Below are 24,399 nucleotides of genomic sequence, written 5' to 3'. Positions count from 1 at the left end.
CACTTTAATACCTATTAAACAGCTGCAGAGGTTTTTTGGTTCCCTAATGCCAATGTCAGGCTCACTGATGACGTCACGTTATTAAAATCCCAAATCCTCTCTGAATGCCAATATGTTCTTATAATACATCCATGTATTATAGGCCAGGTTAGTTTGCTGTATCTGTGCTGCTGCAGTGCCTGGAAGGATTGATGCTAATTGCTGCTCTCCTCCAGGAGGAGGCGCTGTAGGACAAACACTCAGAAGTGGGTTATGAAGGTTTCCATGTGAAGACCAAAATAAATGTAGAGAAGAAGCTGCTGTAACATGTAAACACGATGTTGTTGAGTGTGTGTGTTGTCCCAGGTGTGTGTTCAGAGTGCATAAAGACTGGGTCCCTGCTGTATCGCTCGGGCTGCACTACAGCGTCTATTCACAGGCGCGATCCCCCTCAAGAGACATCTTCATCTCTTTTGTTGCCAAAAGTAAAAGGTTATTCCATATTTAGTGATCAGTAAATCATCTACAGGTTAGAATGATTCAAAGTTTGATCATGAAGTATGAGCACTGCTGTGGTGTGTTGCTTTCTGAAAGTTTTACTGTGGAACATGTTGAATTTTCTTTTAATTAATTTTGATCTACTTCAAATGTTTACTTATTTAAAAGAATATGAGCTGGTTGTTTTACATTGTACATTAAGATAAAATCAGATGAACCTATATTAATCCACGTGGAGAAACTCAGGAGTTAAAGCAGCAACAGAGAGAGAGATTGAAAAACAGGATAGCACAGATTCACATGAGGAAAGAAAAACCTAAAAATGAAATGATATGTAACTGTTAAAACTAGTTATCACAAGTTAAAACATTGATAACTTGAATTAACACATATTTGAGTTTGGACTCATTAGTCCTTATAAGTTTAAATAGGCATATCCATCACAGTGGCTTCTCGATCATTTCAAGCATTTCTCATAAAAGGGAATGAGAAAAAATAAAGTAAAATATGAGAGATTTAAAGTAAATTGCCTAATTATGTTCATTCTTGGACTGAAACAATCTGATCTAATAATTTCAGAGTTTGATGGACTTTATTGAACTTTAAGAAGAGCAGGAGTTGGTGATGAAGGTGGAGGGTGCGGAGGAATAACCGTCTCTGATGCTCGGCTCTGGATCTGCTGCTGTAGATCTGGAAGTCTGTGAAGTCCACCAGGACCTGGAGGAAACCACACAGAACATGTGAGATGTGAATATATCTTACATTATCAATTTAAACTCCATTGCACTCAAAGTCAAATGCATTAAGAGACACTGAGACAACAACTATGTCTTACTGTTGTACATCACAGTAATATCTTTAACTGCAAAGCATTGTGGGAGGAAGAAGGTCTCTGTGGTGGTTGAAGTTCAGCAGATTATGGAGGTTCATGTTGATGGCTGTTTGTTCACACACGATTCCTGAGAGAAGATTTAGTGTTTTTACAATTTCATATCGATATGTAATTCAAAATGAAGCATTTTTCGATTTTTTTCAATAGCTTCCATGTCACGTGACCATGTTATTCTAAATCAACACAGCATTGTATCATAGCACTGGTAGAGTAGGGCACACATTTTATTTTATCTGAATGTTTTTTTCTTATATTTGACATTAATATTTAATCGTGAATAAATTAATTTTACGATTTTGTTTTTATTCCACAAGTGAGTTTTTGTGTGCTTACTGAGATATTTCCAAAAATAGATCTAGTAGTACAGCCTTCAGGAGACTTAAATGTGTGAAGTAATTTTGGAAGCAACTGTTGCTGCTCTCCTCCAGGAGGAGGCGCTGTAGTACAAACACTCAGAAGTGGTTTATGAAGGTTTTCCATGTGAAGACCAAAATAAATGTAGAGACAAAGCTGCTGTAACATGTAAACAGTATGTTGTTGAGTGTGTGTGTTGTCCCAGGTGTGTGTTCAGAGTGCATAAAGACTGGGTCCCGCTGTATTGCTCAGGCTGCACTACAGCGTCTATTCACAGGCGCGATCCCACTACTGAGCGGCACGGGGGTTTTGGCCTGCTCCGTGTCCGACCTGGGCCGGTGCCCCCCTCCTTAGACGACCTGGTGGTCCCGGGCTCCCCCAGGAGCACCATACCGATACCGAACTTAGTGCGGACACCCGATCGGCATAGTCACTGCAGCTCAGAACTCCTGAACTCAAACGCTCCTCCAGCCTCAGCCTCCCGGTGACTGGGATTACAGGCGCGCGCCACCGCACCCGGCGAGAGGACTCTGCTTCAGAGAGGGTTTGGGGTTTCAGATACGTGACGTCATCAGGTAGTACGCTGTATTGGCATTTGGTGTGACCCAGTGGCGGCTGGTGAAAAAAAATCTTGGTGGGGCTAGTGTGCCAACAGATTTCCCTGCCTAATCTAGCATAAGCATTCAAATGAACAGTCGGAAAATGACTACAGTTGCACAATAATAATTTAATTTCACAGTTTCCAGCTTCACAGAAAAATTAACAATTTACAGCTATATTAGACTTTATGCTATCAAATACTGTACAATACAATCAAGGGATACATTAACAACAAGGGTATGATTTCAGCTGAATCTATACAAATCAACAGTGAGTGATATGTGCTATGCTAATCTTTCCGAACACAGCTAGCTTTACGCAGTTTTCCATGTGAACTTTGGATCGATCGTGCTTCTTGATCCGTTCAGAGAGGTGTTTTAAGTCAGTTAGTCCAGTCTTTGTCCAAGTCGAATCACATTTGTCACTTCTGAAGAGGATACAGGGGAAACAGAAAAGTGCATTGGCTGCTCCACAACCTGCCAGCCACGTCTTACGGTTGAACCAGCTCCGACAAAAACTCCGTTTGTAAGATTTATCTTTCAGCTTGATTTGCTGGGAAATGCTGATTTCAGGCTTGTCGGGTCCCAGCTCCTTAACGAGAAGTTTTTCCTCCGTCGTCCGTCTCGCAAAAGGGTATATTATTAACGATTTCACCGAATTTGGTGGAAGCTGCTCTTGAACTCCAGTTGTCACGGCCATCGCCATCATCTCTCTTCGTCGTCGCGCGTATTTTTTCCCCACGTAGCGTAGGACAGAGTCTGGGAGTCGCACTACGAAAAAAAACTATCGCTGGCTCCTTATGTAGCTACAGCAATCCTAAACCTTCACGCATTTTACGTAGCAGTTGGGGCTAAATTTCCAGCGCCCCACCGGCGTTAAATTTGGCGACGTTGATAGGCCAATTATTCATAATTTCCCCCTAGCAACCATAACCGGATTGGCTGTTTAGCTGCCGGTCAGGGGCACTTTGCCGATCGCCCCATGAGAGAATGATACACTGTCTGTCAGTGGAAATTCACTGTTTAATGAGTGTTAGTTGGTGGAAATGTTGTTTAAATGATTTAAATTGCATGTAGGCACACACACTATTAAGTAAAACTGACATTGATTTAAAAAAAAATATGCAAAAAATATTTTTTCTCCTCAACAGCTGGTGGGGCAGAGCCCCAGCGCCCACTATGGGCCAGCCGCCTCTGGTGTGACCGAAATTAAACGTGCAACAGCAAAGTGCTGAACAGTATCTGTACAAATAAAAGTCTCTCACTAAATAAAATAAATGATAAAGATCAATATGTTATCGTGTGCAAAGCTGTCTGCTCAGTTTGAAATTATTATCCTCTTTTTAATCTTATTTTGCTTTCAAACACATTGCATATTCTTCATCAGTTTCCAAACAGTTTATCAAATTCAGCTGATGATTTGTTTTGCTCAAGTTATTCGGAAGTTACGTTTAAGAAAACTAACCATTAGACAAGTAGTGTATGCCTTAAACTGTTTAGTTTTATTCTCATGACTATTTTCCAGTCATTTTAAAGTTTTTATCATAAGAACATTTATAGGTTAATTTTACGACTTTTTTTATTCCACAAGGGAGTTTTTGTGTGCTTACTGAGATATTTCCAAAAATAAATCTAGTAGTACAGCCTTCAGGAGACTTAAATGTGTGAAGTGATTTTGGAAGCAACTGTTGCTGCTCTCCTCCAGGAGGAGGCGCTGTAGTACAAACACTCAGAAGTGGTTTATGAAGGTTTCCATGTGAAGACCAAAATAAATGTAGAGAAGAAGCTGCTGTAACATGTAAACACATTGTTGTTGAGTGTGTGAGTTGTCCCAGGTGTGTGTTCAGAGTGCATAAAGTCTGGGTCCCGCTGTATCGCTCAGGCTGCACTACAGCGTCTATTCACAGGCGCGATCCCACTACTGAGCGGCACGGGGGTTTTGACCTGCTCCGTGTCCGACCTGGGCCGGTGCCCCCCTCCTTAGACGACCTGGTGGTCCCGGGCTCCCCCAGGAGCACCATACCGATACCGAACTTAGTGCGGACACCCGATCGGCATAGTCACTGCAGCTCAGAACTCCTGAACTCAAACGCTCCTCCAGCCTCAGCCTCCCGGTGACTGGGATTACAGGCGCGCGCCACCGCACCCGGCGAGAGGACTCTGCTTCAGAGAGGGTTTGGGGTTTCAGATAGCTACGTGACGTCATCAGGGAGAACCGTTTGTAGAGTTGTTCAAGATCAAAACGTTTTTAATTTTTTTTAATTTTAATGTATTGTCAGCTTTTGTTGTGGTTATTCTTGTCTTCTATATGAAACTGTCCCTTTTAGATTTTCATTTTGAAATCTCTGAAAGCCATGTTGTTTTAGATTTATAATTTATTGTGATCCCCTTAAATTCATAGACAATACTTTTTTAACATTTTAAAATAGATAATTTACCTGTTAATTTATAATGCCAAGAGATGGAGGGCCTTTTCCATCTCATGCAGTCTTCATTGGTTAAAAGAGTTATATGTTAAAATGTGTTAAAAATTGTATATCATGAATTATAATTCATTTTAAATCTAAGAATTGCATTTGTTGTTGTTGCTATGTGTCTCACTTTAAATGCTTATCATTTATATTTTCCAATTTGTAATATTTAATCTTATATCAGTTGGTCCTTTTACAGTGTAGTTGGCCATTATTGGTCCTTTTAAAAAAACAATCTCTTATATTTGCCACTGCAGGATGACGTCACGTCTCTAAACCCAAACCCTCTCTGAAGCAGAGTCCTCTCGCCGGGTGCCGTGGCGCGCGCCTGTAATCCCAGTCACCGGGAGGCTGAGGCTGGAGGAGCGTTTGAGTTCAGGAGTTCTGAGCTGCAGTGACTATGCCGATCGGGTGTCCGCACTAAGTTCGGTATCGGTATGGTGCTCCTGGGGGAGCCCGGGACCACCAGGTCGTCTAAGGAGGGGGGCACCGGCCCAGGTCGGACACGGAGCAGGTCAAAACCCCCGTGCCGCTCAGTAGTGGGATCGCGCCTGTGAATAGACGCTGTAGTGCAGCCTGAGCGATACAGCGGGACCCAGTCTTTATGCACTCTGAACACACACCTGGGACAACACACACACTCAACAACATACTGTTTACATGTTACAGCAGCTTCTTCTCTACATTTATTTTGGTCTTCACATGGAAACCTTCATAAACCACTTCTGAGTGTTTGTCCTACAGCGCCTCCTCCTGGAGGAGAGCAGCAACAGTTGCTTCCAAAATCACTTCACACATTTAAGTCTCCTGAAGGCTGTACTACTAGATTTATATTTGGAAATATCTCAGTAAGCACACAAAAACTCCCTTGTGGAATAAAAAAAGTCGTAAAATGAACCTATAAATGTTCTTATGATAAAAACTTTAAAATGACTGGAAAATAGTCATGAGAATAAAACTAAACAGTTTAAGGCATACACTACTTGTCTAATGGTTGGTTTTCTTAAACGTAACTTCCGAATAACTTGAGCAAAACAAATCATCAGCTGAATTTGATAAACTGTTTGGAAACTGATGAAGAATATGCAATGTGTTTGAAAGCAAAATAAGATTAAAAAGAGGATAATAATTTCAAACTGAGCAGACAGCTTTGCACACGATAACATATTGATCTTTATCATTTATTTTATTTAGTGAGAGACTTTTATTTGTACAGATACTGTTCAGCACTTTGCTGTTGCACGTTTAATTTCGGTCACACTAAATGCCAATTGAGCATACTACCTGATGACGTCACGTATGTGAAACCCCAAACCCTCTCTGAAGCAGAGTCCTCTCGCCGGGTGCGGTGGCGCGCGCCTGTAATCCCAGTCACCGGGAGGCTGAGGCTGGAGGAGCGTTTGAGTTCAGGAGTTCTGAGCTGCAGTGACTATGCCGATCGGGTGTCCGCACTAAGTTCGGTATCGGTATGGTGCTCCTGGGGGAGCCCGGGACCACCAGGTCGTCTAAGGAGGGGGGCACCGGCCCAGGTCGGACACGGAGCAGGTCAAAACCCCCGTGCCGCTCAGTAGTGGGATCGCGCCTGTGAATAGACGCTGTAGTGCAGCCTGAGCAATACAGCGGGACCCAGTCTTTATGCACTCTGAACACACACCTGGGACAACACACACACTCAACAACATACTGTTTACATGTTACAGCAGCTTCTTCTCTACATTTATTTTGGTCTTCACATGGAAACCTTCATAAACCACTTCTGAGTGTTTGTCCTACAGCGCCTCCTCCTGGAGGAGAGCAGCATCAGTTGCTTCCAAAATCACTTCACACATTTAAGTCTCCTGAAGGCTGTACTACTAGATTTATTTAGAAAATGTTTTGCCTTTGCACGATTATGGTGATTTTGTCTTCTGGAAACTGAGCAACCAATAACAAATTTAATCTGTGACTTATTTAACCAGTGTTATGTTACAATGCTGTATGCTGAGTGACTTACTCACACGATATGGAAGCTATGGAAAGAATGTGATCTTTCAGTCAAAAAACACATATTGAAAAACCCTGTCTGTCTCAGGAGGGAGGCCTCAAGAACGTGGCTGTCAGTGTTGATGAGTGTGTGACTTTCTAACTGGATTTAGTGTCTTTTGGATATAGTGCTGCAGCATTGAGCTGGGGTTTAGGGTTGGGTTGTTTTTAAAAATCTATATTACTCCTGCTGATTTCTCCAATATCCACAAAAACTTTAATGTAATAAAGTTTGGACTGAATCTCACTTTTCGAGGTTGTGGAGTAATAATTTGGCAAAAAATATTCTGTAGTCAAGATCACTTTTATTACCAAATACATAAAAGACAAACAGTTACACAAACAAACAGTGAAGATGAGAGAATATCAAACAGCATCACATAGATGGTGACGAAGATGTGCAGAAATAGAAAAGCAGTCACTTCTTTTTAAAGAAATTAAGATTTATGTCCACTAAACTTCTGACCCTTTTTTCTTCTGGCGCAGAGGAGACTGCACGTTCCACTGTCTGAGTCCAGGAGCTCTGAAACACAAGAGAGGGTTTGAAACCACACGTTCTTTACAGAAATGTCTCTGAAACACCTACGTAAGCATGGACAGAAGTGCACTCACTGCTGCTCATTGGACCGCACGTGAAGCACACTGGATTCCCTGACAACACCTGTAAGGACACAGGAAAAAGAGATTAAGTTAAATATATGTGCACCTCAGTTTGATTCATCAAACCAAACACATAACAGTGAGATGTCAGAGGGGCTTACTTGTTCTGGGGTCACTAAAGATTGCGCTGACTCCTTCGTCAAAAGTCAAATCAATCTTGCAGCCTGGAAACAAATGGACAGTTGGGTTTAGAGTGGGGAGTGGATAAAGAAGTGTAGGAGAAGAAATATTGTCTGTAGTCTGGACTAGGGCTGTCACGATATCAGATTTTCAATCCATGGTTATCGAGGCCAAAATAATTCATGATAACGATATTATCGCGATATCTATAGAAAATGTTAAGAAACTAATAATAATAATGCTATCAGTCAAATTCATTAGGTTATTGTGCATTTTGTGTCTAGCGTACAAAATAACAACAAAAACGGTTGTCTTCTTGGCATTTTGTATTTTGGAGCAACTGTTGTCATCAGTGCTTTAAACCCTGTAAAACCACACAGCACTGCATACACCAGACCTGGGCATCCCCCGGCCTGCGGGCCACATCCGGCCCACGGGGCGTCCCTGACCGGCCTGCGTGAGGTCAATCAGAACTTGAATGAATAAATATTTATACCGTTCATGCTATAAAAGTGTGTTGCTTTTATTTTGAAAAACGTGGTTTTTTTTATTTACGTTTGCCGCATGTGCGTATTATACGTCCATGACGTGTGTGGGTGAACAGAGACAAGTGACAAGTGATGAAGAGCGCGCCAGGGAGTCGGATGCTTTGCTAGCTAAACTGCAAAACCAACAAGAACTTTTTACAAAACTTTGCACACCCAGAGATGCGGCTATCAGGCCACGTTAAGTCATATCCCACAAAATCGGCAGAAAAAGTAAGCCGTTTTCTGACGGAGAGTTTATTAAGGAGTGTTTGGTGGACTCTGCAGCACTAATATGCCTGGAGAAAAAGGGTGCATTTGGGGACGTGCCCCTCTCTCGGCGCACTGTAACGAGGAGGGTTGAGGACATCCCGTGAAATCTGGAGCTTCAGCTGAAGAAAAGAGCGGTCAACTTTGACTATTTTTCTCTGGCTTTGAATGACAGCTGCGATGTATGTGACACTGCCCAGCTACTCGTCTTCTTACGTGGGATAACTGCACACTTCAAAATCACGGTGGAACTGGCAGCCAGGCAGTCAATGAAAGGAACAACAACTGGGAGTGATTTGTTCACGGAGGTAAATGCATGTTTGGACAAATTGGGACTCAAATGGGAAAAGCTGGCTGGTGTGACAATGGATGGTTGTCCAAATCTGAGAGGGAAAAATGTTGGACTTCTGGAAAGAATGCAGAATAAAGTGACAGAAATGAACCCCGAGCAGAAATTGACATTTTTGCATTGTATTACATTAGGTGTTGTTGATTTTGTAACTAAAATTGTTAACTTCATCAGGGCAAGAGCATTGAATCACAGACAGTTTGTTGCACTTTTGGAGGAAAATGAGACTGAACATCGTGACATAAGCTACCACACAGCTGTCAGGTGGCTCAGCCTGGGCAAAGTGCTGAAAAATGTCTGGGACATGAGAGAGGAGATTCAGGAGTTCTGTGTGAAGAAAGAAAATGACGACCCGCAGCTTTCACACGCAGACTGGCTGGTAGACTTTGGTTTTGCTGTTGATGTGACATCACTAATGAATGAACTAAATGTCAAACTGCAATGCAAGGGCCTTTTTGTGCATGACATGTACGGCTTTCATGAGAAAGTTGCAGCTTCTCTCAAGCCAAATGAAGCACAGTATTCTCACCCACTTGCCAACACTGAAGGAAGCCGCACCATCAGCTGATCACCTCAACAGGTACTCATCCATGTTAGAAGCACTGCATGGTGAGTTTTCATGGCGATTTCAAGACTTCAACACAGTTGAGACTGACATGCACATGGTTTCTTCTCCCTTCACCTACAGTGTGGATAATGCACCCAGCGACGTTCAGATGGAACTCATTGACCTGCAGTCTGACACACTTCTGGCAGAGCACTTTAAGTCAGTCTCACTGCTGGATTTTTACTCTTCTCTCAAAGAGAACTTTCCACACCTGAGGAGGCATGCTCAGAAGATTCTAGTCCTCTACTACCTACACATGTGAACAGACATTCTCAGTGATGAAATTCAACAAATCCACATACAGATCCTCTATCACTGATGATCACCTCTCAGCTGCCCTTCGCATATCCACCTCAGACGGTCAGCCAGATTTCAATGCACTTGTTCAAGCCCAAGCCAGACTGGATTTCTCTCACTGAACAGTAAAATGAACAGAAAAAATTTAAAGCATGTATTGCTTTTTGTATAAAGTTAATCAATTGCATATCTTTAACATACTGCAAAACACCTTTTCAGTGATTGTGAAGATTAGCTAAATATAAAATGAAACACTGATGTAATGATTGTTTTTGTTTTTACTGTTTATTACTTCTATAGGAGTATTTTCCTATTTGACCTAAACCACAATTTCATATATTTATGTAAATATATCTGAAAAGAATTGTTAAAGGAGCTGTGATGCTGAGACTATGTTTCCGGTGGCAACCACTGTAGAATGTCCGATTAGAACAATAAAAGGAAACGGTGTCCAAAGAAATGAGTCTTTATTGAGTCTTCACACCCACAACACAGAGTAAGAATGATCAATGTGTGATCAGAGTTTGTATGTATTTATGTGTGTGGTTCTGAAATAAAGAAAGCAAACAAAAGACATTTGGCTAATGTCCTTGAATGACGTCACAGTCCACAATGGTTCTTCACAACAGTGAGCCAAAAGAGTGTCCATCTCAGTTACAGTCAAGTAGTTCAGATCAGCCACGAGAAAAGCCCAAGAAATTCTGCCCATTTTGCAACACACCTCAGCACTATCTGAATCAGTGTGCAAATTTTCAGTTACTGTCCAAGGAGCAGATCGAGAAATGGATCCGGGCCAATCAGAGGTGTTGGAAGTGTGGACGCGAACACTTCTCTTCCGAGTGCACTTTGAAGGCTAAATGTAAGAAATACGACAAGCGACATCTTGAAATCCTTCATGAGGTGAACACCGGAGGTAGCGGTAAGACCACCACTTTCAGGAAAGCCACAACTGGATCCATGGAGCGTGCCAAACCCACCAGCTCCACTGCCGAAACCCTCTATGTGGACAGACCTACTGGTAGCAGCAGGGTGCTACTGAAGATGAGTCGGGTCATCCTAAAGAATGGTGAGAACTCATTGGACACATATGCACTGCTAGATGATGGCTCGGAGCGCACCATCTTACTGTATGAAGCGGCACAACAGCTCGGCCTACAAGGTTTACCTGAGGAGCTGTCCTTGCGTACAGTGCGTCAAGATGTGCGAGTCATCCCTGGAGCCACAGTGTCGTTCACAGTTTCACCTGCAAACCAACCAAGTAAGACCTTCCACATTCAAAGAGCATTCACAGCCAAAGAGCTAGGTCTGGCACCCCATACTTACCCTGTTGCGGCCCTCAAGAAGTCATATTGTCACTTGAAGAACTTACCTCTGCAGCCCACTGACCGTGCGCAGCCCTTGCTGCTCATTGGATCGGACCATCCACACCTCATAACCCCAACTGAACCTGTTCGCCTGGGCCCACCGGGAGGGCCGGCTGCGGTCAAGACCAAGTTGGGATGGGCACTCCAAGGTCCTTCTAAGCTGCTGAGGCACAGCCTGACCACTCAGCAATGCCTTTGGACATCGAGCACTCCGACCACCGCTGAGTTACTCGGTCATGTCGAAAAGCTATGGCAATTAGACACTTTGCCTTACCGGAGTGAGAAGCTTGTGAAACGCTCAAGACAAGACACAGAGGCAGTACGTATTCTGGAGGAGAAGACCGTTAGGGTGACGGTAGAGGGAGTTCAGCGGTACGCCACTCCTCTGCTCTGGGAAAAGGACCTCCCCCCACTGGTTGCGCCTAAGGAAGCTGTGATGGCCCAACTGCGCAGTACGGAGAAGAGGCTGGCTGGGGATCCTGATAAGGCGGCTACCTACAAGGGTGAGATCAAGAAGCTGGTGGAAGCTGGGTATGTGAAGAAGATACCCCTGGATGAGGCAGCTAGTAGTCCGGGGTGGTATATCCCCCACCACATGGTCCACCATAATGGAAAGAATAGAATAGTGTTCAACTGTTCTTTCTCCTTCAAGGGCACCAGCTTGAATGATAACCTGCTCCCTGGACCTGTGCTGGGTGCTACCCTAATAGGTGTTCTCATCCGATTCCGTGAACATCCCTTTGCGATCAGTTCGGATATAAAGGGCATGTTTCATCAAGTCCGCCTTCTCCCAGAGGACCAGCCACTCTTGAGATTCCTTTGGAGAGAGATGAGGAGGAACGACCCCCCGGACATCTACCAGTGGCAGGTCCTGCCTTTCGGCACTACATCAAGCCCCTGCTGTGCCACATTTGCTCTCCAGAAGCATGTGACTGACCACGCAGGACCTGGAGACAAGTTGCGCACATCAGTGGAACAATGCTTCTACGTGGACAATTGTCTACAAAGTCTACGTACTGCTGAAGGAGCGAAACAGCTGGTGGATGATCTTCGCAGTCTTCTGGCCAAGGGTGGTTTTGACCTGCGACAATGGGCCAGCAACTGCCCTAGCATAATCAGCCACCTGCCCCCCGAGTCCAGGTCAGAAAGTAGCGAACTCTGGTTCAACCACGATACAGCTGACCCAGAGGAGCGCACCCTCGGACTAATATGGCACTGTCAATTAGGCAGCATCGGCTTCAAGCATGGCCAGCTGGAGCTGGACCCTCAGCCCACAATGCGAAGCATTTACAGGACCCTCGCTAAGCAGTACGACCCACTTGGCTTCATTGTGCCCTTCACCACTAGGGCCAAGATCTTGGTACAGCGACTCTGGGATCGTAAACGGGAAAGGGAAATACGGTCCATAAAGGCAGCACTGTACACCGTTGTTGGAGCGCAGACCGTGCCAGAAGAAGTACTCAGGACAGTCCTGGTTGAGATTGAAGGCATTCTTAACTCCAAGACCATGGGTTACGTATCCTCAGACGTCTCAGATCCAGACCCCGTGACTCCAAATACTCTTCTCATGGGGCGGCCCGACAGCTCTCTACCTCAGGTGATCTACCCAGAGTCTGAGCTACTCACTCGCAGGAGATGGCGGCACAGTCAAGTTCTGGCTGACCAGTTTTGGTCCAGATTCATCCGACAGTACTTGCCTGCCCAACAGACACGTCAGAAGTGGCAAAAGGAGAAAGACGATTTGACCGTCGGCACAGTCGTAATGATTGTGGATCCTCAGTCTCCAAGGGCCCTCTGGCTTGTTGGAACAGTGAAGACGGTCTGCCCTGGCTCCGATGGAAGAGTAAGGGCAGCAGAAGTTAAAGTGAAGGATCGCACCTATCTTCGCCCGGTGGCTAGACTGATTAAGTTGCCTGCATTTCCAGACGACCATGGAGAGAAGGACTTTTAGAAGCAAATCCGTACAACAGATTTGGGGGCGGCTGTACAAAAGCCCATCGATTCATATTATTTTGGTAATGTGTAAGTTGTGCTATTGTTATTTTGGTCAGGCAGTTAATTGGCCACCTATGGCTTGCGCCCATACATTATCAGTTAGGCTACACCTAGCATGACATAGCATTAAATAGCCAAAATTAGCCTAAACATAGCAAACCTAGCAATAGCATGCTAATCGCGATTAGCATAAATTAGCTTGAAATAGCATCTGAGGTAAAATACAAATTAACCTAAAATATCCCTATGATAGTTATGATTTTAGACTAAAAACTGATACACAATGATGCCCAAACACAAAAACTCACCACTAGATGCACGCACACCATCAAACACAAAAGAATCAAATTACTTCAACAGTCAGCCTGCAACAGCTTGACTTCGATCCCACTCCTGAAGATGCCAGAAAAGGAAGAGGTCCTAATGAAACCTCAGCTTTATAGTGCTCAGCCATAGGTGGCCAATTAACTGCCTGACCAAAATAACAATAGCACAACTTACACATTACCAAAATAATATGAATCGATGGGCTTTTGTACAGCCGCCCCCAAATCTGTTGTACGGATTTGCTTCTAAAAGTCCTTCTCTCCATGGTCGTCTGGAAATGCAGGCAACTTAATCAGTCTAGCCACCGGGCGAAGATAGGTGCGATCCTTCACTTTAACTTCTGCTGCCCTTACTCTTCCATCGGAGCCAGGGCAGACCATCTTCACTGTTCCAACAAGCCAGAGGGCCCTTGGAGACTGAGGATCCACAATCATTACGACTGTGCCGACGGTCAAATCGTCTTTCTCCTTTTGCCACTTCTGACGTGTCTGTTGGGCAGGCAAGTACTGTCGGATGAATCTGGACCAAAACTGGTCAGCCAGAACTTGACTGTGCCGCCATCTCCTGCGAGTGAGTAGCTCAGACTCTGGGTAGATCACCTGAGGTAGAGAGCTGTCGGGCCGCCCCATGAGAAGAGTATTTGGAGTCACGGGGTCTGGATCTGAGACGTCTGAGGATACGTAACCCATGGTCTTGGAGTTAAGAATGCCTTCAATCTCAACCAGGACTGTCCTGAGTACTTCTTCTGGCACGGTCTGCGCTCCAACAATGGTGTACAGTGCTGCCTTTATGGACCGTATTTCCCTTTCCCGTTTACGATCCCAGAGTCGCTGTACCAAGATCTTGGCCCTAGTGGTGAAGGGCACAATGAAGCCAAGTGGGTCGTACTGCTTAGCGAGGGTCCTGTAAATGCTTCGCATTGTGGGCTGAGGGTCCAGCTCCAGCTGGCCATGCTTGAAGCCGATGCTGCCTAATTGACAGTGCCATATTAGTCCGAGGGTGCGCTCCTCTGGGTCAGCTGTATCGTGGTTGAACCAGAGTTCGCTACTTTCTGACCTGGACTCGGGGGGCAGGTGGCTGATTATGCTAGGGCAGTTGCTGGCCCATTGTCGCAGGTCAAAACCACCCTTGGCCAGAAGACTGCGAAGATCATCCACCAGCTGTTTCGCTCCTTCAGCAGTACGTAGACTTTGTAGACAATTGTCCACGTAGAAGCATTGTTCCACTGATGTGCGCAACTTGTCTCCAGGTCCTGCGTGGTCAGTCACATGCTTCTGGAGAGCAAATGTGGCACAGCAGGGGCTTGATGTAGTGCCGAAAGGCAGGACCTGCCACTGGTAGATGTCCGGGGGGTCGTTCCTCCTCATCTCTCTCCAAAGGAATCTCAAGAGTGGCTGGTCCTCTGGGAGAAGGCGGACTTGATGAAACATGCCCTTTATATCCGAACTGATCGCAAAGGGATGTTCACGGAATCGGATGAGAACACCTATTAGGGTAGCACCCAGCACAGGTCCAGGGAGCAGGTGATCATTCAAGCTGATGCCCTTGAAGGAGAAAGAACAGTTGAACACTATTCTATTCTTTCCATTATGGTGGACCATGTGGTGGGGGATATACCACCCCGGACTACTAGCTGCCTCATCCAGGGGTATCTTCTTCACATACCCAGCTTCCACCAGCTTCTTGATCTCACCCTTGTAGGTAGCCGCCTTATCAGGATCCCCAGCCAGCCTCTTCTCCGTACTGCGCAGTTGGGCCATCACAGCTTCCTTAGGCGCAACCAGTGGGGGGGAGGTCCTTTTCCCAGAGCAGAGGAGTGGCGTACCGCTGAACTCCCTCTACCGTCACCCTAACGGTCTTCTCCTCCAGAATACGTACTGCCTCTGTGTCTTGTCTTGAGCGTTTCACAAGCTTCTCACTCCGGTAAGGCAAAGTGTCTAATTGCCATAGCTTTTCGACATGACCGAGTAACTCAGCGGTGGTCGGAGTGCTCGATGTCCAAAGGCATTGCTGAGTGGTCAGGCTGTGCCTCAGCAGCTTAGAAGGACCTTGGAGTGCCCATCCCAACTTGGTCTTGACCGCAGCCGGCCCTCCCGGTGGGCCCAGGCGAACAGGTTCAGTTGGGGTTATGAGGTGTGGATGGTCCGATCCAATGAGCAGCAAGGGCTGCGCACGGTCAGTGGGCTGCAGAGGTAAGTTCTTCAAGTGACAATATGACTTCTTGAGGGCCGCAACAGGGTAAGTATGGGGTGCCAGACCTAGCTCTTTGGCTGTGAATGCTCTTTGAATGTGGAAGGTCTTACTTGGTTGGTTTGCAGGTGAAACTGTGAACGACACTGTGGCTCCAGGGATGACTCGCACATCTTGACGCACTGTACGCAAGGACAGCTCCTCAGGTAAACCTTGTAGGCCGAGCTGTTGTGCCGCTTCATACAGTAAGATGGTGCGCTCCGAGCCATCATCTAGCAGTGCATATGTGTCCAATGAGTTCTCACCATTCTTTAGGATGACCCGACTCATCTTCAGTAGCACCCTGCTGCTACCAGTAGGTCTGTCCACATAGAGGGTTTCGGCAGTGGAGCTGGTGGGTTTGGCACGCTCCATGGATCCAGTTGTGGCTTTCCTGAAAGTGGTGGTCTTACCGCTACCTCCGGTGTTCACCTCATGAAGGATTTCAAGATGTCGCTTGTCGCATTTAGCCTTCAAAGTGCACTCGGAAGAGAAGTGTTCGCGTCCACACTTCCAACACCTCTGATTGGCCCGGATCCATTTCTCGATCTGCTCCTTGGACAGTAACTGAAAATTTGCACACTGATTCAGATAGTGCTGAGGTGTGTTGCAAAATGGGCAGAATTTCTTGGGCTTTTCTCGTGGCTGATCTGAACTACTTGACTGTAACTGAGATGGACACTCTTTTGGCTCACTGTTGTGAAGAACCATTGTGGACTGTGACTTTCGGTCCTTGCGGTGTTCTTTGTAGCTCTGATGTTCCTTACCGTGATCACCAGTGAACTGTGAACCATCAACTTGCACCCTTACCTCATATTCTAGCCAGTCAGCTAGGTCGAGAAGAGTTGGAATGGGAGTTCTTATGGGATTGATATACCTCCTAAAGCTTGCTCTTAAATCATGAGGCAACTTTCCCAGAAGCCGTGAAACATGAGATCCACACCACAGTTCGGTTCTTCCACTGCTGCCAAGTTGCTCCAACATCCCTACTAAAGCGCGCACTTTCAGTGCGAATTGACGAAAGGCCTTAGTGTCACCTGCCTTGACGTTCGGCTCCTCCATGAGCTTGGAGATGCGCTGAAGTGCAAGTTGGTGCGGTTGACCATATAACTCTGTGAGAGCCTCCATGGTGTCAGTATATGGATCCCTGCTGTGACTGTATGAATCAGCGATGAGCATTGCCTCTTCCAGTTTGAGGTGATCCAGTAGAATCTGAAACTTGAAGCGCTCTGTGGCATCGGGCGGAAGAAGGTTATCAAGAGCAACTTTGAGTCTTGCGAACTCACGAGGATCTTCATGAACGAAGTCAGGAATCTTTGGCTTCGGGCCCCGATATGAGTGCTCTCTCTCCACTGAAGGATGTCGAGAATGACGCCCAGGTGAGTAAGAGGGTACGCGGCGTCGGCTTGACTCATATCCCCTTGGAGTGTCATATTTGTATTGGCTTGAATAGTCATGCCAATAGTCAGCAGGTATACTTGAATACTGGTGTTCCCGTGATGGAGAAGATCTGCGGGAACGATGTTGCCGGGGCCAATCCAGGTAAGGATCCTTCCGTGAAGATGAGCTGTAATGAGGAGGTGATTCTCTGCGGCGACTTGTCTGTCTGCTTGGGTAGTTTCTATCAGGAGATCTGCGGTCGCGGCTAGATGGCCGCCCCATCCTTTCTAGACCTCTGGCTATCTCATCAACTTCTCTTTCCCTTGCATGTAGCTTGCCCTCAGTCGCTGTCGGTTCTAATTTATGCCATGGAGGACGCGGATCCTGTTGATCTCTTGGAGACGTCTCCATACATTGTGAAACCGGCGAGCTTGATCTGGAGCCTGCAGCATAGCCTCTCATGCTATTACGCCTTGAAGGGGGGTAGGAAGAAGTGTGATAATGAGAATCTTTCTCCCTCATTTGGTCCAGACAGCGCCTCAACAGTGCATTCTCATCAGAAAGGATGCGGACACACCTCTCAAGCCCTGGGGAGTTTGACCTGTCTCTGTCTGGGTCTTCATGTGTTGTGGGTGACTCACTCTTCTTTGGTGTTGCCATTGTTAACTAGAGAAGTTTGCCAAATCCGGCTCGAAGGACCATGAAAAGAATTGTTAAAGGAGCTGTGATGCTGAGACTATGTTTCCGGTGGCAACCACTGTAGAATGTCCGATTAGAACAATAAAAGGAAACGGTGTCCAAAGAAATGAGTCTTTATTGAGTCTTCACACCCACAACACAGAGTAAGAATGATCAATGTGTGATCAGAGTTTGTATGTATTTATGTGTGTGGTTCTGAAATAAAGAAAGCAAACAAAAGACATTTGGCTAATGTCCTTGAATGACCTTACAGTTAACACAATGGTATTTAGCATCGCTAACTTAGCAGGGCTACATGTAACCTTAATAATAGTTAACTGAAACATGAGGCTAAACATGAAGCTAACCTATGGCTTGCGCCCATACATTATCAGTTAGGCTACACCTAGCATGACATAGCATTAAATAGCCAAAATTAGCCTAAACATAGCAAACCTAGCAATAGCATGCTAATCGCGATTAGCATAAATTAGCTTGAAATAGCATCTGAGGTAAAATACAAATTAACCTAAAATATCCCTATGATAGTTATGATTTTAGACTAAAAACTGATACACAATGATGCCCAAACACAAAAACTCACCACTAGATGCACGCACACCATCAAACACAAAAGAATCAAATTACTTCAACAGTCAGCCTGCAACAGCATGACTTCGATCCCACTCCTGAAGATGCCAGAAAAGGAAGAGGTCCTAATGAAACCTCAGCTTTATAGTGCTCAGCCATAGGTGGCCAATTAACTGCCTGACCAAAATAACAATAGCACAACTTACACATTACCAAAATAATATGAATCGATGGGCTTTTGTACAATATCGTTATTCTTCTGATAACCAGTAGCAGCTAATCAAAATATATAATTTACTGCCTTTTAAAATGGGAGAAAATAAATATTGAGCAGAATTAAGTTCAAGTTATCTTGGTTCGGCCCTCCAACACAGTTCAGGTTTCTCATGTGGCCCCTTGTATAAATTAATTGCCCACCCCTGGCATACACTGTGGTAGTAGCTGCAAGCTAGCTAGTTACTGCGTCTTCTTTTTTATGTTTTGTGGCGGGGTGGCGCAACCCGTGTTAAGGAGCGTTATCGCCACCTACTGGTTGGAGTTTGAACCAGATAGTTACTGGCGTTGGATTATGTATGATATATCGTATGTGTATTATTTACACATCGTCAATATTTCATTTTTTAAATATCACGGTTACCATAAATACCGGTATATTGTGACACCCCTAGTTGGGACACGTTTTCAGTTAATGCCTGCAGCATGTTTTTGAGGTGCAGCCGCTGTTGTGGGCTGAGCGCTTACCTTTTGGTGTGCTGATGGCTCTGTTGTTCACATTTCCTTGTGGTATCACTGGAAAGTCAAATAAGACAAACTGTGAAATACTGATGGAGGATAGAAATCTTGCTGTCAGTCTTATTGGGCAAAATGTGAAGAGTTTATGATTTATGAGAATTATATGACACTATTTAATTACATCTTGACCTCAATCATTTTCCTAGTCTTCCAGGTCTAACTGGTTGTAGTTAAATCATAAATCAGGGTTCAAATGTAATAGTTTGGTACATTTTTGAGATTACATTCATTGGCTAGTTGTGGTGCCCTCATGGTGATTTCATATAATTGTTCGACAAACATATGTGAAAATGGTGGGAGATGGGACCACACGCAGGCATGCACGCACTAGTGTTCCCTCCCGTGTTTCATACCTGTAACTTCCAGAGGCAATGACCTCAGTCTGCGTACACGCCTGAAAAAAAAAAAAATCATTATTGTGTTTTTTCTCCAAAGATCCTGTACTGAAATAAAGATGGACTAAGGAAATCCTGAGGAGCGGGGGAGCGGAATGTATAAAATATAGAACTTGGATTTATTAGACCAGCAATACCAATATTTGTTGCATGTCATTCCCCCCCTCTCTTTCCTGGTGTAATCATTTCGTACGACACCTGAATACTGAGTATAGTTTAAATCGAGGAAAATGTTAATGTTTTGGTCTGCAATCTGAGCTGAAGATAAGAGGACACATAAAGACATTGTGACTGACTAAGGCTCACCCTGCCTGAGTCCTGAGTGTGACAGCTGCTGATGGAGGCCTACCTGTCAGTGTGTGTCAGTCTGGCAGCCAGAGCGTTTGGACGCGGAGGCTGCGGTGTAGCAAAGGTAAATGGGAGGAGGACCCGGGACCTGGCTGGAGAGGCCTCGACTGAACGCTGAGGAGAGAGAGAATACTGTGACACCTTCACTGACTGTCAGGGATCTACACATCAACATTTGCCTTTTTTTGTGTATTTTGTCTTTTTTTAACAAAACTAATTTCTTTGTATATTTAGATTTGGAAGAAGGTTTTTTGTACATTTTTTTTAAATTACTGTATTTGATAGAGAGCCTATTTTAGTTCAAACACCAGTAACTGCATGTGCTGTGCATGCATTTTGCACTGATTTGTTATGGGGGAAAATAAAAAGGTTTTATAAGTAAAATTACATCACATTTTTTGTGATTTTAGTAAGTTTACATCTAATATTAAACCACATTTTGATATATTAACAAACAATATGTGTATGAAGTTTTGGTTGTTTTAAAATGCTCTCCAATCTACAAAATCAAACTTAAATCTATCAAAAATATTTGGGAATAATTGAAGACTTGGTCTTTTTTAATCAAATACATTTTACAAGTTATTGAGTACTTACATACTGCCAATAGGAAGATTAAATCCTGCTTGGTTGGGTGTGTGTGTGTGTGTGTGTGTGTGTGTGTGTGTGTGTGTGTGTGTGTGTGTGTGTGTGTGTGTGTGTGTGTGTGTGTGTGTGTGTGTGTGCGTGTGCGTGTGTGTTCTGACCTCTGCGGTGGGAATCCGGGTGTCTCCGGTCAGGCTGCACTGATCCATCTGTTCCTCCATCTCTTTCTCCTTCTCGGCTGTTTTCAGAGCAAACTCCAGCTCCGCCGCCAGCTGCTCGTCTCCGGAGAAAAACTCCTTCACCTCATTACGGTAGTCCTGCATCGTCGCCTGATGGGAACAATATTTTAATGGAGTAGCATTATAAAGAAAATGTTTCTTTCTCCGCTAATCTAATATCACTCTATCCTCAGACTGTGTTTTTCTCAAACAAGCAATGAATGTTCTTTTGTGACGCAGTGCTATTTCATCTATAGAGTAAATAAGAAGGCTACTCTTCGTGTGAGGGACACTCAGTCACATCAAGATAAACAACTCATTTTTTTAATCATATTATTTAAAAACCACACATCCTCCACCCTGATCCTCAACACCGGAGCCCCTCAAGGCTGTGTGCTCAGCCCTCTCCTCTATTCCCTGTTCACACACGACTGCGTGGCCACACACAGCTCCAACGCCATCGTGAAGTTTGCTGACGACACGACCGTCACTAATGGCGACGAGATAGCGTACAGAGAGGTCAGAACCCTGATATCTTGGTGCCAAGATAACAACCACCAATCTAAAAACTGCGACCAAATTAAACACTATATATTTATGTTAAAGTGATTTTAAGAGCTTGCAACGTTAAGATTTGGTAATGCATTTGCCAAAACTATTCCCTAACACTCGAATGGTCCTTAAAAGTGAATATGAATATTAAGTTAGAAATATCAGTAGGTAGTAAAGGTCTTTTTAGAGGGAAATGGTTCAAATCTAAACCATACCCAAACCTAGAAACCTCTAATGCCATACAATACAGTATTCATGCAATCATGCTTGTAGCGTTTGATCTTGTTTTTCGTGATGCCTGTCATCGTGCTGCAGAATAACTCCCTCTTATTTAATCAAATGAACGTGTGGTCTCACCTGAAGGTAGGACATGAGGTCTCTGAGGATAGGAGAGCGTTTCTGCTCCAACAGGGTCTTCAGGCTGATGATGAGAGGAACTGTGTTCTCTATGAAGGCCTTCTTCTGGACCTGTGGATCAAAGCAGAAAGCCTGAGAGCTGCAGACTATATTACATAATAATATATTTACTGTTGTAAGGGGGGGGGGGGGGGGTCAGCTTGATCGCTGCATAACACCAAGTAGGTTAAGATCAAAGTGGAAGACAAGCTTCCAAGATTGACCTCTGACAAAGGCAGGCCAATTGGTCTCTGGTTTACCCCGAGTAATTGATTACAGGTAAGTTGGCCAACATTGCTGACCTGAGACACCACCTTCTTCTGTGTGGCCTGCATGACGGCCTGAGCCATGGTGGCCATGTTCTCCTCCTCCACTGCAGCGCCTCCTGCTGGGCTAGATATGGCCTGCAGCTTCATCTCCTTCAGACTCAAGATTTTGAAGGTCTCTGATAAAACTTCCCCACCATCTGCATCCAAAGGCAGCTCTTCGTCTGCAAAGCATGCTGGGAAGAGGAATGTAATAGACACGTGATTTACATTTTTTTCAACGTTAACACTGTATATCTCAATAACCAATGATTAATCCACTTTCATCATGACCACTGGGAGCTGTTAAGGAATGGGGATCTATGCACAAGCACTCTCCAGCTTTGCTTCCACATCCCAGTGCACACACACCTAAGACGGTCTGGTTGATCTTCATGGTGACGTTGAAGCGCTGGGCGTCTGTGAAGTGCTCCAACAGAAAGCGGTAGATCCGGAAACGCTTCTCGCGGTTCCGAGCTCCTTTCAGGGAGAATCGAACCCTTTCTCTGCAGAGATTTTTTAAAATAAGCCGATGAATGATGAGAAAAAGGATTCAAAGAACTTAGCCAATTCAATTCTTGAATGTATTGTAACAGGATAGATACGGCACTGTTTATTTGTGCAGTGGTTACAGAAAGAACAGGGGAGTTTTAAGTGTCACATTTGTTATAATCCTAAATCATGACAGCGAAACAAGCGCCAAATGCGAACTGGATGACAGAAATGATATCCTCACCTCTCACTCTGAGGGAACTTGTTGTAGGACTTGTGATTGTCATAGGAGTTGAAGTGGAAGATGCACTCGATAAAGTGCTGGCTGAACATCTCTGGGTTCTTCTTCAGCAGCAGGTGGAGCAGGCAGTATTCGCACAGACTGGGACAGGAGACAGGAAGCGCTTGGGTTTAATATTAGGGTGGATTTCTTTAGAAAAGGGGTGGTGCAATTTAACAGTACTGGGGATAACCATACCCGCCATAAACTAAGTATTGTCTGTGGTTAGTTCACATGTCTTATCGAAGCAGGATAACTGTGTGTCTGGTATCCAAAAAGCTGGCCTCAGTTGAGCAAGTAAAGTGACAATAACTTATAAACATGCTACCTAACGCTGAAGTGCTGACGGACACTGTGCGTTTAGCTGGACCAGAGAAAATGTGGTTTAAGGTCGCTGGGAACACTGCCCCATTTGAATAATTGCTTTTAAAATGCTACATGGAACTCATCAGCTCATCAAATGTGTGCGCTCTATTTCATTTGTCTACAAGTTAAAACCAGTCTTATTTGGGTTTTAATGAAGTTGTACCTCCTGGTATTTTCTACATTTCTTACAAATAAGTACTGTGAAGGTGATCCAATTTATGTGGATTTATATGCCTGCACTTTAATCCCCATTGGTATACAGGGTCAACATAGTTTTAAGGTCATGTTTGGATGTTAAAATGTCTTTCTTAGTCCTTATGTTTCTTTCTATGCATAGTAATATACCTGGCGACAGCAGGGACTGGGTCAACCAGAGCCACCATGAAGCGAAAGAAGAGGGAGCCCTTCCATTTCACAAACTCCTCCTAGAAGAGAAGAGGAACAGGACAGACATTGAAAACACACCCTGCTAAACAAACCCAGTGGCTGAAGGAGGGAAGATTTAGAGGTTTAATGTGGCAACGTTTCTGCCGTGCAATCTTTTAATGTGCACATTTATGAGAAGAACCTGGTCGAGTGTTCAATCAGATGTTTCATAACTCATTCGAACATAAATGTATTTGTCTCGATAACGTCTCTTCATATAGCCTTTAATATATAACCTTAATATCAATTGTTTTTAATTTCAATATTATTTACAAATATTAAAGCCAAATTACTCCAAATGGCACATTGAAATCTTGAAATGCTGCCACCCTGATAAATGAGGATATGCTGAGATGAACAGATTTAAAAGTCAATATTTATAATATAGGAAGACAGTAGAAAAGAGTTTCCAGGTAAGTGTTCATCTTGATGCATCCTGTTGGAATTTGATCAGTTCCCACCTGCAGTAGGTTGGTCAGCATGATGAGCGTCTGCTCCCTGATGATGGCTTCGTTGTCTTGTAGACAGGCGGAGATGTTGGGGATGTAGTGATCCACCATGTTGGTGTATCGAACACACAGATCGCACATGATCACAACAACGTTGTTTCGCACGGCAACCTCCTTGCCTTCCTCCATCTCCCGGGCAAACACCGGCAGGTACTTGTGGATGAGATCGTCGTGCTGCAGACACAGCTTACCTGCAGCAGGCACAAACGTTAATGTATGATGAGACGGCCGACATGCACAGCGGGGCAGGCTGTGAGGTGGAAGTAACTCAATATATTTACTCGAGTACTATACTTAAGAATCATTTTAAAAAGGTACTGGTACTGTGTGTAGTGCAGCCACTTTTTTACATTTCACAGGGAAATATTGTCCTTTTTACTGCCACGCATATATCTCTTGCTACTTTACGAATTACATTTCATTTGGCTGATGCTTTTATCCAAAGCAACTTACAATAAGTGCAAAAAATATCGAAAGTTGAAATCCGAACAAGAGGGAAAGTGAAGATATATTCACTTCAAGCAAGTCA

General features: G+C 44.5%; 1 protein-coding gene across 2 annotated transcripts in view; it reads right to left on the bottom strand.

The window, feature by feature from the left end:
* Positions 1 to 7,100: 7,100 nt before the first annotated feature.
* The window catches only part of ncapd3 (non-SMC condensin II complex, subunit D3), a 29,653-nt gene continuing 12,354 nt past the window's right edge, over positions 7,101 to 24,399 (bottom strand). The window contains exons 23-35 of one of the 2 annotated variants that reach the window (XM_063875554.1): positions 23,823 to 24,061; positions 23,281 to 23,360; positions 22,534 to 22,671; positions 22,170 to 22,303; positions 21,795 to 21,994; positions 21,454 to 21,564; positions 20,488 to 20,655; positions 19,743 to 19,855; positions 19,352 to 19,392; positions 18,948 to 18,995; positions 7,577 to 7,639; positions 7,428 to 7,476; positions 7,101 to 7,338 (exon numbers count right to left, since the gene is read on the bottom strand). In XM_063875554.1, coding sequence (XP_063731624.1) covers positions 7,269 to 7,338; positions 7,428 to 7,476; positions 7,577 to 7,639; positions 18,948 to 18,995; positions 19,352 to 19,392; positions 19,743 to 19,855; positions 20,488 to 20,655; positions 21,454 to 21,564; positions 21,795 to 21,994; positions 22,170 to 22,303; positions 22,534 to 22,671; positions 23,281 to 23,360; positions 23,823 to 24,061 — 1,454 coding nt within the window. In that variant the 3' untranslated portion in view covers positions 7,101 to 7,268. Of the gene's footprint in view, positions 7,339 to 7,427; positions 7,477 to 7,576; positions 7,640 to 17,733; positions 17,832 to 18,947; positions 18,996 to 19,351; positions 19,393 to 19,742; positions 19,856 to 20,487; positions 20,656 to 21,453; positions 21,565 to 21,794; positions 21,995 to 22,169; positions 22,304 to 22,533; positions 22,672 to 23,280; positions 23,361 to 23,822; positions 24,062 to 24,399 lie in introns of those variants that run through there. The other variant, XM_063875555.1, reaches the window with a different exon arrangement.

This window comes from Eleginops maclovinus, chromosome 22 (assembly GCF_036324505.1).
Source record: "Eleginops maclovinus isolate JMC-PN-2008 ecotype Puerto Natales chromosome 22, JC_Emac_rtc_rv5, whole genome shotgun sequence".
Lineage (NCBI taxonomy): Eukaryota > Metazoa > Chordata > Actinopteri > Perciformes > Eleginopidae > Eleginops > Eleginops maclovinus.
This window is presented reverse-complemented; position numbering and strand designations above follow the sequence as displayed.